Source organism: Egretta garzetta, unplaced genomic scaffold (genome assembly GCF_000687185.1).
Source record: "Egretta garzetta isolate BGI_Z169 unplaced genomic scaffold, ASM68718v1 scaffold561, whole genome shotgun sequence".
NCBI classification, from domain to species: Eukaryota; Metazoa; Chordata; class Aves; order Pelecaniformes; family Ardeidae; genus Egretta; species Egretta garzetta.
Window position 1 is genome coordinate 1112396 of NW_009258760.1, and position 12673 is coordinate 1125068.

Consider the following 12673-nt stretch of genomic DNA (forward strand, 5'->3'; position numbering starts at 1 on the left):
AGATATGGTTTAGTAGTGGACAGCTACAGTTGGACTCTATCTTAAAGGTCTTTTCTAACCGCATGATTCTATGGTAATTTAATTTCAGCTGCCTGTGTATGTCTTGCATAGTTTCAAGCCACTTGGAACTAGCCGATAATCTAGTTTGGCCTGTTGCATAACCCAAGACATACATTTCCCTTTAGTAGGTAACTGAACATTCTGTGCTCAAGAACTTGTATTTTTAATAACAGTACAGCTAGTGCTTAATACATACATTTCAGAAAGGCATCCAGACTTCTTCTGATGGCCTCAAGGAGATGCAGAATTTACCACTTGTTAGATTATATCCTCAATTGCATAAACCCAGTCTTAAGTATTCAATGGGGACACTGTCTCATTCAGTACACGGGACAAAACCACTTAGCTAGCAGCCATTCAATATTTTTGCCCTTTTTATTTGATGCATAGCCCTAAAAGCCTTGTTTACTGCACATCATTCCAGCTCTGTTTTGAAGGCAGGATGATTAATTTCTTTACAGGCTTTTCTATAGTGCTCATCAGATGCTTCTAATTTGTTATGTGCAATTTCCTAGCTTTTGGAAAAGCATAAAAAGGAATGCCATTATGTGGCATCCTATAACTACTGCCATGATTCATATCAGCAGCGATAGACCAGACCTGTGCTATCTTAGCTAACAGGTGTAAACCGCAGGCTGCCAGCATGGCCAAGCTAAAGGAGATGAGGCAGATGCTTAAGCGAGTGATTTTTGCTGGTATTTGCTAACACCAGGACAGGAAGATGCAGAATTTTAAGGAGACTAAAGCCTATGGAATCTGTACTCTTACAGGTTCACGCTCCTTTGTCTCTGGTCTAAGACTGACCCCTTTAATTTACCCTTTCCAACACGCCCACCCCTCAACCCAGGTGTCTCAGCCGGGTTCCTTAACCCAGTCTCATTCTTCTTATTTATCCAGTCTTGTCCAGTGTTAGCTGTCGTATCTTATTTTCTATCTATCCTTATTTCTCTCACTTTGTTACTGAGTTTATCTTTCCTCTTCCCTATATGATTATGGACTGACAGCAGCCCTCGCAAGGAAGTTCTGTTATAGAGACATTATGGACTGAGTCTCTGTCCCCAAATTCCCCATCACATTGTCTTTTTCACCGCTCCTAAATTTTACTTCCACCCCTTGACTAAGAGATGATGGAGCTTACTGGGGTTTGAGGGGAATGAGCATTCACAGACTCCTTGGAGGTTTCAGAAATGCCTATCTACTAAGCACATATATGACGTGGTTTTTAAAGGTTATAACTTGGATAACCTACGAAGGATTTTCTTAGGGATGGTAAAAAGCACATTAATATGTTACAAAGACTACTCATTCTCAATGAAACCTGGAGACAATAAAGCACAGTAAAGAAGATGTCACAGAGCCTTTAGGGTCTCTTCTTTAGCCTCATTTTCAGAAACAGTTAAGCCATGTTGGGTGACATTTTCTAAAGGAAACTGGGCCAGAGCAGATGTGCATCTCAAATTTTTATTCCAAATGACTATAGTTTCAGAAAATTGCAAGCAACTGAAGTGGGAAGACACAGTATGTGGTTCTGCCCATAAAAGAAGACAAAAATGAAAGCTATTAGTATCACGTTGGCATCTAACTTGATGGCTGCTCTGGTATCAGTGACTTGTCTGAAATCATGACACTAACTGAGCAAAGAACATCATTCTACCTTGCCAGGTTTTTGCCGACTAATTTTGTAAAGGTTGGATCACAGCAACAAAGTAATATTATTGCCCCATATAAGCCAGATATGTGCATGGCTGTTTTGTAACCTTCTCCTGACATATGTACCAGCTATTCATTTGCTGGTTTTGCACTGAACATTCATTATTACCAAATATCTCATCCCTTGCCTGTAGGTTCTACTATTTGCTCTCAATTATAACTTCACTTTACGTTTGTCCTCTTGTGCACTGATACCCCTTCAGTTTTGGAGTTGCCTGCAAACCTTATCAGCACCAAATTTATACCAGGAAATGCAATTCTGCTAGCAAAGACACAAAGTGGTCACATGGATATAGAATTCCTGTAAAAAACAAATTAGTCAAGGAAGACTTATAAAATCCCAGAGAGACCTAGTAAGGGCTACAGTTAACAAGACACATCACTGATGAAATATGATTAAACTGTTCTGATTTTATAAGAGAAGCGGGTCTTGGTCTTCCACAAAGCTCCTGTATTATTATTATTATTATTATTATTATTATGATGCACTAGGACCTGTGTCTGTAACTAAGTTTGTTTTGGGGATGGTGCAACAGAAAAAATACTTGCTGGAGAGGAGTGTTACCAAAAAACCCCACCCCATGTGGAGTCACTGCCCCTGTACAAGGCTGGAGCTAAGCTGCAGCTTAAGACTGTAACAGATTAATTATATTGTAAACTCATAGTTTATCTTGATTTGAATAGACACAAGACTTCAGCCCAAGGTTTACAAACCATGTATATGTCTATATTCTATAGTTATTTAGTTCAGATCTTTCAAACATCAGTGTACTGCTTAAAATGCATAACAGTTAGTAGGAAAAGTAGCAGAGACAAAGCAGTGAATTGACTTCCAAAAGTATCAGCCTTTGTCAATTAAAGTATTTACTTTTGACACAAGTCCTAATTAGTTAAAAACATTCAATCCAGTCTTAAAATAGAGGTTCAAGCTACCCAATTTATTCTTGGAACAGTCACTTGCTCTCAGGATTAGGAAGACAATGGCATCCAGAGCAACCATGAGCCCTCTCCCCTCTTATTACAGTTAATCAGGAACATAAATACTATAATGGAGCTGAGCCCCTGCAAACTCACCAGGCTGTGCATAATTTCCACTCCAGCTGGATTCACTGTGAGCGCTTCATCATACAATTGCCTAGCCTCCTCCAAACTGCCTTTCATCTCTGCAAGCCTCCCACGCATGTACAGTACAGCATGAGATGTGGGGAAAAGACTAGTTGCCTCCTGGATACAAAAGCCTGCTTCTTTGAGATGCTGTTGTTCCATGAAGAGTTCAGCTAAAAAAAAAAAAAAAAAACCAACACAAAAAACAAAAAACACCCTACCATTAGCTGAAACAAGTCAGAGATCCTTCTTTATATTAATTACATATCATCTCCCTCAAGCTTTTTAAAACATAAGACCATGATCCTGCGCAGTGCTTACTACTATGGTTAGTGCTTACTATCACAAGTGGATTCACTGAACGGATCTTTTTTCAATGCTAAGGGCTCTATACATGTTCATGGAGATCTTTAGGTGTTGTCCTGACAGAGGATGGCCTTAAGGATTCCTCAATCAGGAATGTAAATAGTGCTGAACTGAGCCCTAAGGAAGCAGGGCTGGTAGCCACTTGAAGCCATCATATGCATTTCCAAATAACCTGGGGAAAAAAAGAACAGAATAAGCCATCACTGTCTACTGAGAACTTTAAACATGTCAGAGTAACAGGATACATCTGACTGAGCTGGACATTACAGAACTTATTTAAAAGAGTATTTCCACATTTTAAAAGATGATTAAGAGTGTTTCTCTCTGCTTATTTGTCTAGTTTATGATAGACGTCTCTTAACTTTTCAGAGACTATTAAAATCAAAAGGCTTTTATCATAGAGACTTACTTATATCGTGTATTCACACACCTACTTCATCATACATACTCTACAGAGTATATATCTCAAGGTTGAACTTTAACATTTCTCAGGATTTGGACTAGATCATCGTCAGACTAGGTGATCGTTGTATTGGACTAGATGATCATTGGAGGTCTCTTCTAACTGAAATAGCCTACTCTAATTCTAGATTTATTATGCATTAAATCCTTGCAAAAGGCTTCAAAAGTGATACTCAATTTTCACTGCCACACGCAACTGAAAAGGGAAACTGTGTTTTTATATATACATGTATGCATGTACGTATGCACATATATATATATAAAGTAATTCTCTCTCTCCATACAGCAGCCATTGCTTTTTGGTCCATAACCTACCTGTGTTCTACACGTTCTTACTGCAAAAGCTCAAAGTCTCTTTTTTTTTTTTTTTTTAACTGATGTGGTAACACAGTAAGTATTGACAGTTTAAGAGTCCAATTCGAAATTACTAATTCAGGCTTCAGATTTAGACAAATAATTCTGAAATTAGACACAACCTTAAATGCCCTGACTTTTAAAGGTAGTGAATATTCTCAGAAAGTCTCTTAGAGGGGGGAAACTAGCCTGAAAATTCCTCTTAGATAGCTTTGAAACTCTGCCAGTTTCAAAATGCTGGGAGACCCAGATGAAGGTGGGGACTTGACATGCTGACATGGAACTTGCTGGGTAGAAGTGAGCAGGAGAGCATCTCAAAGGCAGTCCTGCCTGACCATGGAAAGGCTCCTCCTTGGCCTAGGTGACATGAGACTGGGACCACAAATAGCACTCTACTGGCACACTGAAAATGATTGTGTACTGAAATGACAGCATGGCTGAACACCCTGCCACTTCTGAAGTGGTTCTTCTAGAAGAAGGGTGAAGCATCGTTGAGAAAATGCTTGAGTATTTCTTCGCCATCCCTAGGTTGTGCTACCGATAAATGTCATTCTCCAAGGCTGTCAACATGCACAAAACATTAGTTTCTTGGTACAAGCTATACTCTCAAAGAGTGACTCATATACATTTCTCTGGTTAATCATTATAAAATTTCAGCATGCATCCCTTCCCTTGGCTCCGAGAAGCTGCAGCTATCTATAATAACAGAAAGCAAGGCCATGTACCTTGTCAAGCTGAGTATGTGCACAGCCTTATTCAGAAGTTTGTGGGAGGACGGTATTTTACTTGCACTTCCCAAGGAACAGAGCATTTTCCTGCCAAGTGCTGCATAGCAGCTGATGCCACGCATGTGGCAATAATGAGGATGAGGATGTGCAAAGTGACAATTTACAGCCTGAAGATAAACACTTCATTTGCAAAATTAGCACAAACTTAGCGGCATGAAAGAAGGGGTGAAGTCCTGGCACTGTTTGAAGTCAGCAGAAGTTCTGGATGCTGCCATATTAAAAGCTCTATTAGCAACTAACAGCATAACGTGACTTGTTTCAGTTCAGAAAAGAATCAGGAGCAAGGGGGTTTAGATGTGAAATCACACACAGCCAGTGTTGCAATGCATACAAAATGGAGGGGACTTACTCTTTCTTTAAACGGTGCCTGTAAATCTTCTTCAGTAATAACAATTATTTAGAGGAAGTGCAGCAACACAGAATCTAAATAAGATCTACAAATTGTGTTTTATGGTATGGTAATGTAGCGTATTAAAGTTCAGTCCATTTCTTTGCAGTCTCAATAGTCAATAAAAAATGATTTAATGGTGTGGGAAGCCTAATTTGCATAAAAAGAAAATGAGAGAGGTGCCTTTGGGTTACGAAAGGAAAGGAGTGCACCCACCCAGCTAAAAATAGACATTAAGGGAAATCATCTAGGCCTGCATTAAAATGCATTTTCTGTAAACTCATTTTTCACTTCTGTTACATAGTCATTTTATTTACAGATTAATAAGATACACTTACGCAACACGGAATAAAAACACAGCTAGAGGCAGAAATCAAAACCAAAAAACAAGGACTCATTAAATTTATCATGGTAATACTCCTGCCTCCTCAACGGTACTGAAAGTACCAAAGCACCTGCCTTTGCCTTACCTGCATTAGCAGCTTCCTGCCCACTGGATTATTCAGTGTATCTTCTTCTATCACCGAACCTTGCTGTAAATAAACATCTAACCAAATTAGCAGCCCTCGTGAGGAAGTTCTGTTATAGAGACGTGGCACCCAATTCCACTCCAAAGCAGAGGGTATCTCCTCAGGCTGACACAGGTATAGAAGATCTGTACATCTTATGCTGTGAAAGGTTCAATGCTTCAGGGAAACCATTTATGAACCTCCAGTTGTTGGACTACATCATTCCTGGTACTGACATTCTTCGCAGCTTTGAATCTAAAGGCCATGTTTGCAAGCTTCCTTGCTCTCTCTCATTTAACATTATCTTCATAAAACCTTAACAAATTTACATTCTGTTTTGAACTAAGTACCACCAAAGGGCTCTCTGAATGCTACTGAGCAAAGAGAGATGATCGTCCTGGACATACCACCTCCTCTATTAGCCTCTCTGGAATAATGCTAGAAAATCTGAATGTGAATTATTATTAGGAAATATTTCAGCATTTTTCCCTATAGGTGGTATGGGCTGAGATGGTGAACTGCATGGATAGGCAAAGGCAGGATGAATCGTGCACTGTCTCCTTTCATTCACTTACTGAAGCTTGAGCTGGCACCCAGTGAGACTATGAGCAACTATCCAGCTGACTCCAAGGTCCAGCCTAGCATGATTTATTTCTTTCTCATATCCACCTTACGCTTCCCATATCTGTGCTCTCTTGTAGTACTGTCCAGCCTACCCTGCTGTTCTTCTGAAAAACTGTTGTCTCCTCTTGTGGCTATGGCCTCCTTTGTCTTGACCTGCAACTGGACTTCCACTGATAAACCAGTCTTAATGCTGAGCCCAGTCCCTGACATGTGTCTCCACTCAGATTATCATTAGCTCCTAATATGAGCTCCTAGTTCTTCCAGCAGTTTCTGCTAGTGTTTAAGCTCATCTACAGTGAAGATCCTTAATCAAGTGAGAATTGCAAGAAGCTTATCATCCACTCTCTCTCCAAAGACCAGTAAGAAACGCACAGACCGAGAACCCTTCCCAGAACACTGACAAAAGCAGTCAGGCTCCTTTTTCCATCTCCAAGATAAATTGTTTGACAGAGGTCTGTTAGGGAGTCCATCAGAGGAGTAACAACAGTGTAATCTAGTCATATCTGCATCGCAGTGCTAGTCTGAGGAACAGAGTTGCCTGCCATCACCTTGAACGCTGGCTCTATTTCCCACTTAAGTGTCTCAAAACAGTGTCAAGAGTGACTGTGCTTGTCACCACAGAGGCAGCAACAACTGCAATTCCAGCCAAAAAATCAAATGGATTTGAAATGCATTTCTGCAATGTGAACAATCCAAGAGTTAAAATTTCATTCCTTGTGAATCACGTTCGGTGTTATCCAAGATGCAGCACTTAACTCCCACGAGCAGGCTGCTCCACGTCACTCGGTTGTGTGCGCCCGCTGGATCTAAAGCACTCATCTACTCTCGTCCATCCCAAAACCACGACTGCATAGCGCCACGGCCAGCGCAATGCAGCCAGATGGCCAGCAGGATGGTACAGTGGGGAGCTGCTCTTCACACTTTAAGAAGGCGAGAGCACCTGTGAGGAGGTGTAGGGAGGTGATTTCTGTTCTACATCATCTGCCTTCAGGAGCTATTAATGCTTGTTACTGCAGCAGCCCTTAGCCAGCTGGAAAGACCCACTCCCCTGAGACAGCTCTGCCTTCAGTGAATACAGAGTTATTACCTTGACAAAGGGTTCCCCCAGCTGCCTTTCCTTTCTGGCAGGTGACGCTTAGTCATAGTTCCATACTATGGCACCACCCTGCATGCAGTAGCTTGACAATTTGTGGGCAGATTAAATGGAAGATTCCTCAAGCTGTATCCTGACTGCAAAAATTCCATTTGATGCAAACCTTTGATACAGAAATGAAGGAGGACAGAAAATGCTGTGTGTTCCCATCCATCTGAGCTCAGCCGTTTGCTCTTTTGAATGAGGCAACAGATTTACATCCTCAAAGGCTGTCTTTGCATGCAAACTGGTAGCTAACTGGAGTCCAGCAACTCGCTTTAAATTTCCAAGCTTCAGGTCTCACAGGGGCTGAAATGGCCACTGAGCTTATTTACAAATGCAGCATTAGAGTGAAAATTTCTGGAAGCAACACAGACCTACCACAAGCTACCTTTTGTACTAAATGGCGTGGTCAAAATATTACTTGAATTACTACAAGATAGCTGGTTCCTTTATGTGAAGTGGGGCCCTGCTCACTGGTGAGGAAACAGCTCTTTCCCAGATGGAAGAAGCAAGCCACCATCTTTTAGGCAATAAGGCCACCACTGATAGGGGTGACATAAAAATGCTTCTGTTCGAAGGGCACCCTTTGGGTTTTCTTGTACCCTCTCTCAAAACCCCTATTACTGGCTATAGTCAAAGAAAAGACTTTTAAGTCTTCATATTCCAGCCCAGTCAAGTATAATTTCCTATTTTCTGTCTCTGGTACGAATAAATGTCCTGCTTCCTTCTTCATGGCTGTGTACACTTGATCACGTGCCCAAAAGTTACTGAGCAGCTGAGGAAATGCCAGTATTTGGTACCCTGTCGTTCTCTGGAACCATTGGCAGCACAACAGTCTTCTCTCCATCTCTCGGCAAAGGATCTATAGACTGCTTACCAAAGAGCATTGCTAGCTGCTGCCTGCGTGCTTCACAAGCGAGTGTTCATACACATGTGCATGCTTGCATGTCCCAGATTTCAAGAAATAGCACGTGCTTTTGGAAGACCGCCCATACCACTGGATTATCAGTACACAAAGTTTCACATCCTGCTCCAGCAATGAGAAATATCCAGAAGCCTCAGGAATGGCGGAAGCAAACCAAAATACTCAGTACCGATATAAGGCCAAGACTCCTTTTGACTTTTGAAATTCATTGTTGATAGAAAATAAAATAAACCAAGCTGGAGAGCATAGATCAAAACCTAGTATCCTCCTGAGGACATTCAGACAAAGAGAAATGGGTAAATTGGTGATCCTTAGCGTGCACCAGAAAAGCCTACGACAGAGCTTGCTAAACCAGGAAGCTTAGCAGAACCACTACTGGCTTCTGAATTCCACCAGTAACATTTCAAAGGGGACCAAACCACTTTACCATTTCTATCTCCATGTGAAGCGTTCCTAATCCCTCCGAGTAAAAAAGCACTGTGGGGCAGCCACCTTTGCAGCACACCTTTATTCTCCCCAGTAAGAGCTGTGCAATAAGGGGCTCCCTCCTGCTCCCCCTCGCCAGGCTCCAGCTTTTCACACCGCTTTGCGTCACTGTAAAGAGCCACAAAAATCATCAACGCTTATGGAGCTCAAAAACTCAACCAGTAAGTGGGAAAGTTCTAAATCTGAAATTCTAAAATTTGAAAGCACTTTTTTGAAAAAAAAACAAACAAACAAACAAAAACAAAAAAAGAAAGAAAAATATTAAAAATGCTTCAACAACCAGTGCTGCATCACGGGACAGTATCTGATCCCAGCTCTTCTGGCAATGTCAGTAAAGATGTCTCCCAAACCTGATAAACACTTTTAATATCACAGTTAGTAACTTGAGGGGGCTTAGGATCGCTAAAAGCTTTAGGAAGGAAGAGCATTATAGTACCCCTGCACAAGCTGTGCAAATACAAGCTGCACTAGGCGAGCTGAGGGGCAGCAGGGGAGGGCCCGGCCGTGCCCTTGGCTGCTGCGGGGGCGCCCGCTGTGCGGCTGTGCGGCCGCGGGCCAGCTGGGGTTGAAGATTCCAGCCCACTGGCCCCGACGGCACGTTCTCGTGGAACAAAGCCCATCTCCTCCAACACAGCTTTTTTCCCAGGAATTGGCCCATATGGAATAAAATAAATAAATCACAAGTGTTTTGTGAAGGGGAAAAAAAAAAGTTCCTGCTGTACATAACTCAGGGGAGCAGATGTTTTTCCATTAGCTCACTGTTCTCTGCTGCACTGGCTCTCTTTACATTTCTTGTTCGTGGCATGTTCATTATATTTTTTTCCTAGGGTAAACTTTAGCATGTTACTGAGACAGCAGGTAGCTCACTCCAGCCCCACTGTGAATACATGGAATAGTTATCCTAGTCATTTTTCTTTCAATGCTCTTTTAAATTAGCCTTAGGTCTACCTGGTGAGGTTTGCAGACTGTGCTTTAGCAGGCATTTAGCCAATTTTAGATCAAATTACCAGACCTACTTTGCTGTAAGTGGCCATATTTGGTAAAGTATTGGGTTAGTCAAGAAGCTAAATTGTTGGATATAAAGTACTAGTAGAGACAAACAAAGTGGACATTGTAGTTAAAAGTAAAGCTTAAAATAATATAGCAACAGGAGCTGGAATATTAGAACTCTTATTAAAACTGGCTTGCAGCATTCTAAAACGCTCCGTATAAATAGAGCGTACAGTTATTACTGCCTGGAAATGTAATCACACATACTTCAGATAAGAAATCACTTCAGTTACCCAAAGAGCTTAAAACTATTAAAACTATTTCTTTTCAGTACTGACACGCTCTCTGAGTCAAAAGCGATCTTATAAAAATGTCAAATGAAGGTAAGTTTTGGTCATAAATTTGAACCATTTGAAGTGCATTTTCCTTACCCAAACAGCATGACTGTATTTTCTAAACAGTAAGAAGGAGCACTGGCATGATTTTAAAAAGGAAATAAGGGGCAAAAATAGTTCCTAGGTCAGACATCTCTCTCAGTAACACAAGCAGTATTACCACCAGTAATCTCTAGGATTCCCCTTGCAGCTCTTCCTGCAACAAGAGGTGGAAGGAGTTAACAAACTCTACCAACGCTGCAGAAGTTCCTTCTCTCCTCTCAAAGTTGAATTCAGGCTCTCAGTCATGAAAAGTAGAAAAAAGAGGAAAAAGGGGCAAACAGATCACATAAAGACCACCTCTCCTGGAGCTGCATCGCAGCAGCACATGCCCTGCATACTCCTTGAAATGACCTGTTTCTCAGAGTTGGGGCCAAGAATAATGTTTAGGCTTATTAATGTTAAAGCCTAATGAGACAACTCTCTCCTTTTAAGAAGCCATTACATTTCAAGAGGACTGGAAGGTTATTATTAAAAGGGACCAGACAAGCTGTGTTAATCACAGTCTTTGCTGCAGAACACTTTAAAACAGAGTATGCCTATTAGTATTCCTCTAAGCACGCCTGCCGCAGGGAGTGGACAACCTCTCTAGTCTTTGGGGACAGCAGACCTTGTACTCTTCCAAAGCTAACTGTGACTACCTGCAGGGAAAACAGGAAGATATGGAAGCCCGCTGAAGAAATGTGCCAAGTTCCCTGCTGCAGATGACTGTACTCCCAGCTGGTCCTACATGAGACAGCTGGACATAATCTTAACAGTGAGGATTCACAGTTTTATTTGGATGTGTGAAAGAGAAGAAGAGGACTCTTTCTAGAGACCACAAATCCATCAAGTAGCTCTTTGATTGCTTGTAGTAAGCTACAAAAAATTAGCTTCCCGAAGTTCCCTAGGCACTGCTGCAGGGAAAGCCAAGGTGCAGCAGCCTTATAGTGCAGCCCTTTTGGACTTAGCAGCTGCACTTCCAAAGCTGCTGCTTTATTATCTTCCATACATAGCTGTGCTGGTCACAAACCCAGAAAAGTTACAGATAAAACCACTAAGTCTATGTCCTCTTACGCATGAGATAAGTATCTTTATCACAGGACAAAGAGCTTGACTATTTCCACAGGGTTCACAGCCTCGCTCGCCTTCAGCCACTGTTAGGAGAACGCACAGGTTCTCGTGCGCTAATTGTGAGACCCGTTAGGAGCGCAGCGAGCGCTCTCCAGCTCCAAGGCACTGAGGCTGCTTCTGCACAAGGCAGCAACTCCTACTGCAGCTGAAGGTGGAGGGCAATACAGTAGCGATTCTCCTACACAAGCATCATCTGATAGCTACCACCCACTAAAGGTCCCCTTGCAAGCCTACGGCTTTGTGGCCTGGCCTGGCTGCTGGAGGGCTGTAAGAACAGCCTCACATCACTGTGGGATAGCTGGTTTTGTATGCTTCTTTCCAGTCTAACTGCAGAAAGCTCTAACTGGATCAGTTGGCTGGTACCATTAGTTTTCATGCCTTGGGATATGAAGAGGCACGGGAACTGTAACAGCTCTAATGGAACCCAGACACGATTGCAGCCTGGTGCTCTAAATCCATACCCACGCACAGAGACATGGCCAGCTGCGTCCTGTTAGCATCTGAAGAGGACGGATGTTTTGTTATAAATTTACCATAGTATGAGGTTAGGAAATTGTAATAGTTTTATCTAAAGATTTATGATTCACGCTAAAAAGGTTAGAGAGTTAATGACAACAAAAACAATACACGAGTCATTTCCCAAGGCAGATTAACATTTTTTTTTCCCCTCTAGAGATAGGACACTGAGGTATGAAAAAGTTAGGCAACTTGCATAGCGTCACAAGATGAGTCATTGACTGTAAAAGGACAAGTCCAAGCTAAACCTGATAGAAATCTATGGCATACTGGTGCGGCTCTATCATGAATATGAAAGGACTCCGGATGCAGGCATCAGAATGTTATGCTAATCGCCTGTTGCTTTCCACAGCGGTTAAATTTGGGGTGAGCTGTAACACACAAGCATGTGACGACCTCAACTGTTTTTAACCACGCTTTTCTGTTTAATTCGTTGTTTATGAAATATCTCCATTTTGGAAGTTATTAACTTCCTTGGAGTATACCTGTTTCTCCTTTCCCCTCATTCCAGATGGGAAAGATGCTAGTACAGAGGGTCAGCGATGCCCTTTTGGACTACTCCACTCACTAAGTCCTCTAATTATTCAGGCACTGTGCCCTTCTCCGCAGAGAGTAAATACTACCCCAAAATACCCGCATCTCTCCTCAATCCTCAGGATACCAGAATGCAGCGACTTCCACACTACTGCAAGAAGAGAATGGGCAGTAA

At 41.9% G+C, this 12673-nt stretch overlaps 1 protein-coding gene across 1 annotated transcript in view; it reads right to left on the minus strand.

Annotated features, from left to right (window-relative positions):
* Positions 1-12673, minus strand: part of LOC104135639 (tetratricopeptide repeat protein 7A-like) — a gene marked incomplete at its 5' end in the record, with an annotated part of 105363 nt that overhangs the window by 37204 nt on the left and 55486 nt on the right. Inside the window, one exon of the mRNA XM_009649311.2 lies at positions 2845-3047. Within this exon, the coding sequence (XP_009647606.1) occupies positions 2845-3047 (203 nt within the window). The remainder of the gene's footprint in view (positions 1-2844; positions 3048-12673) is intronic.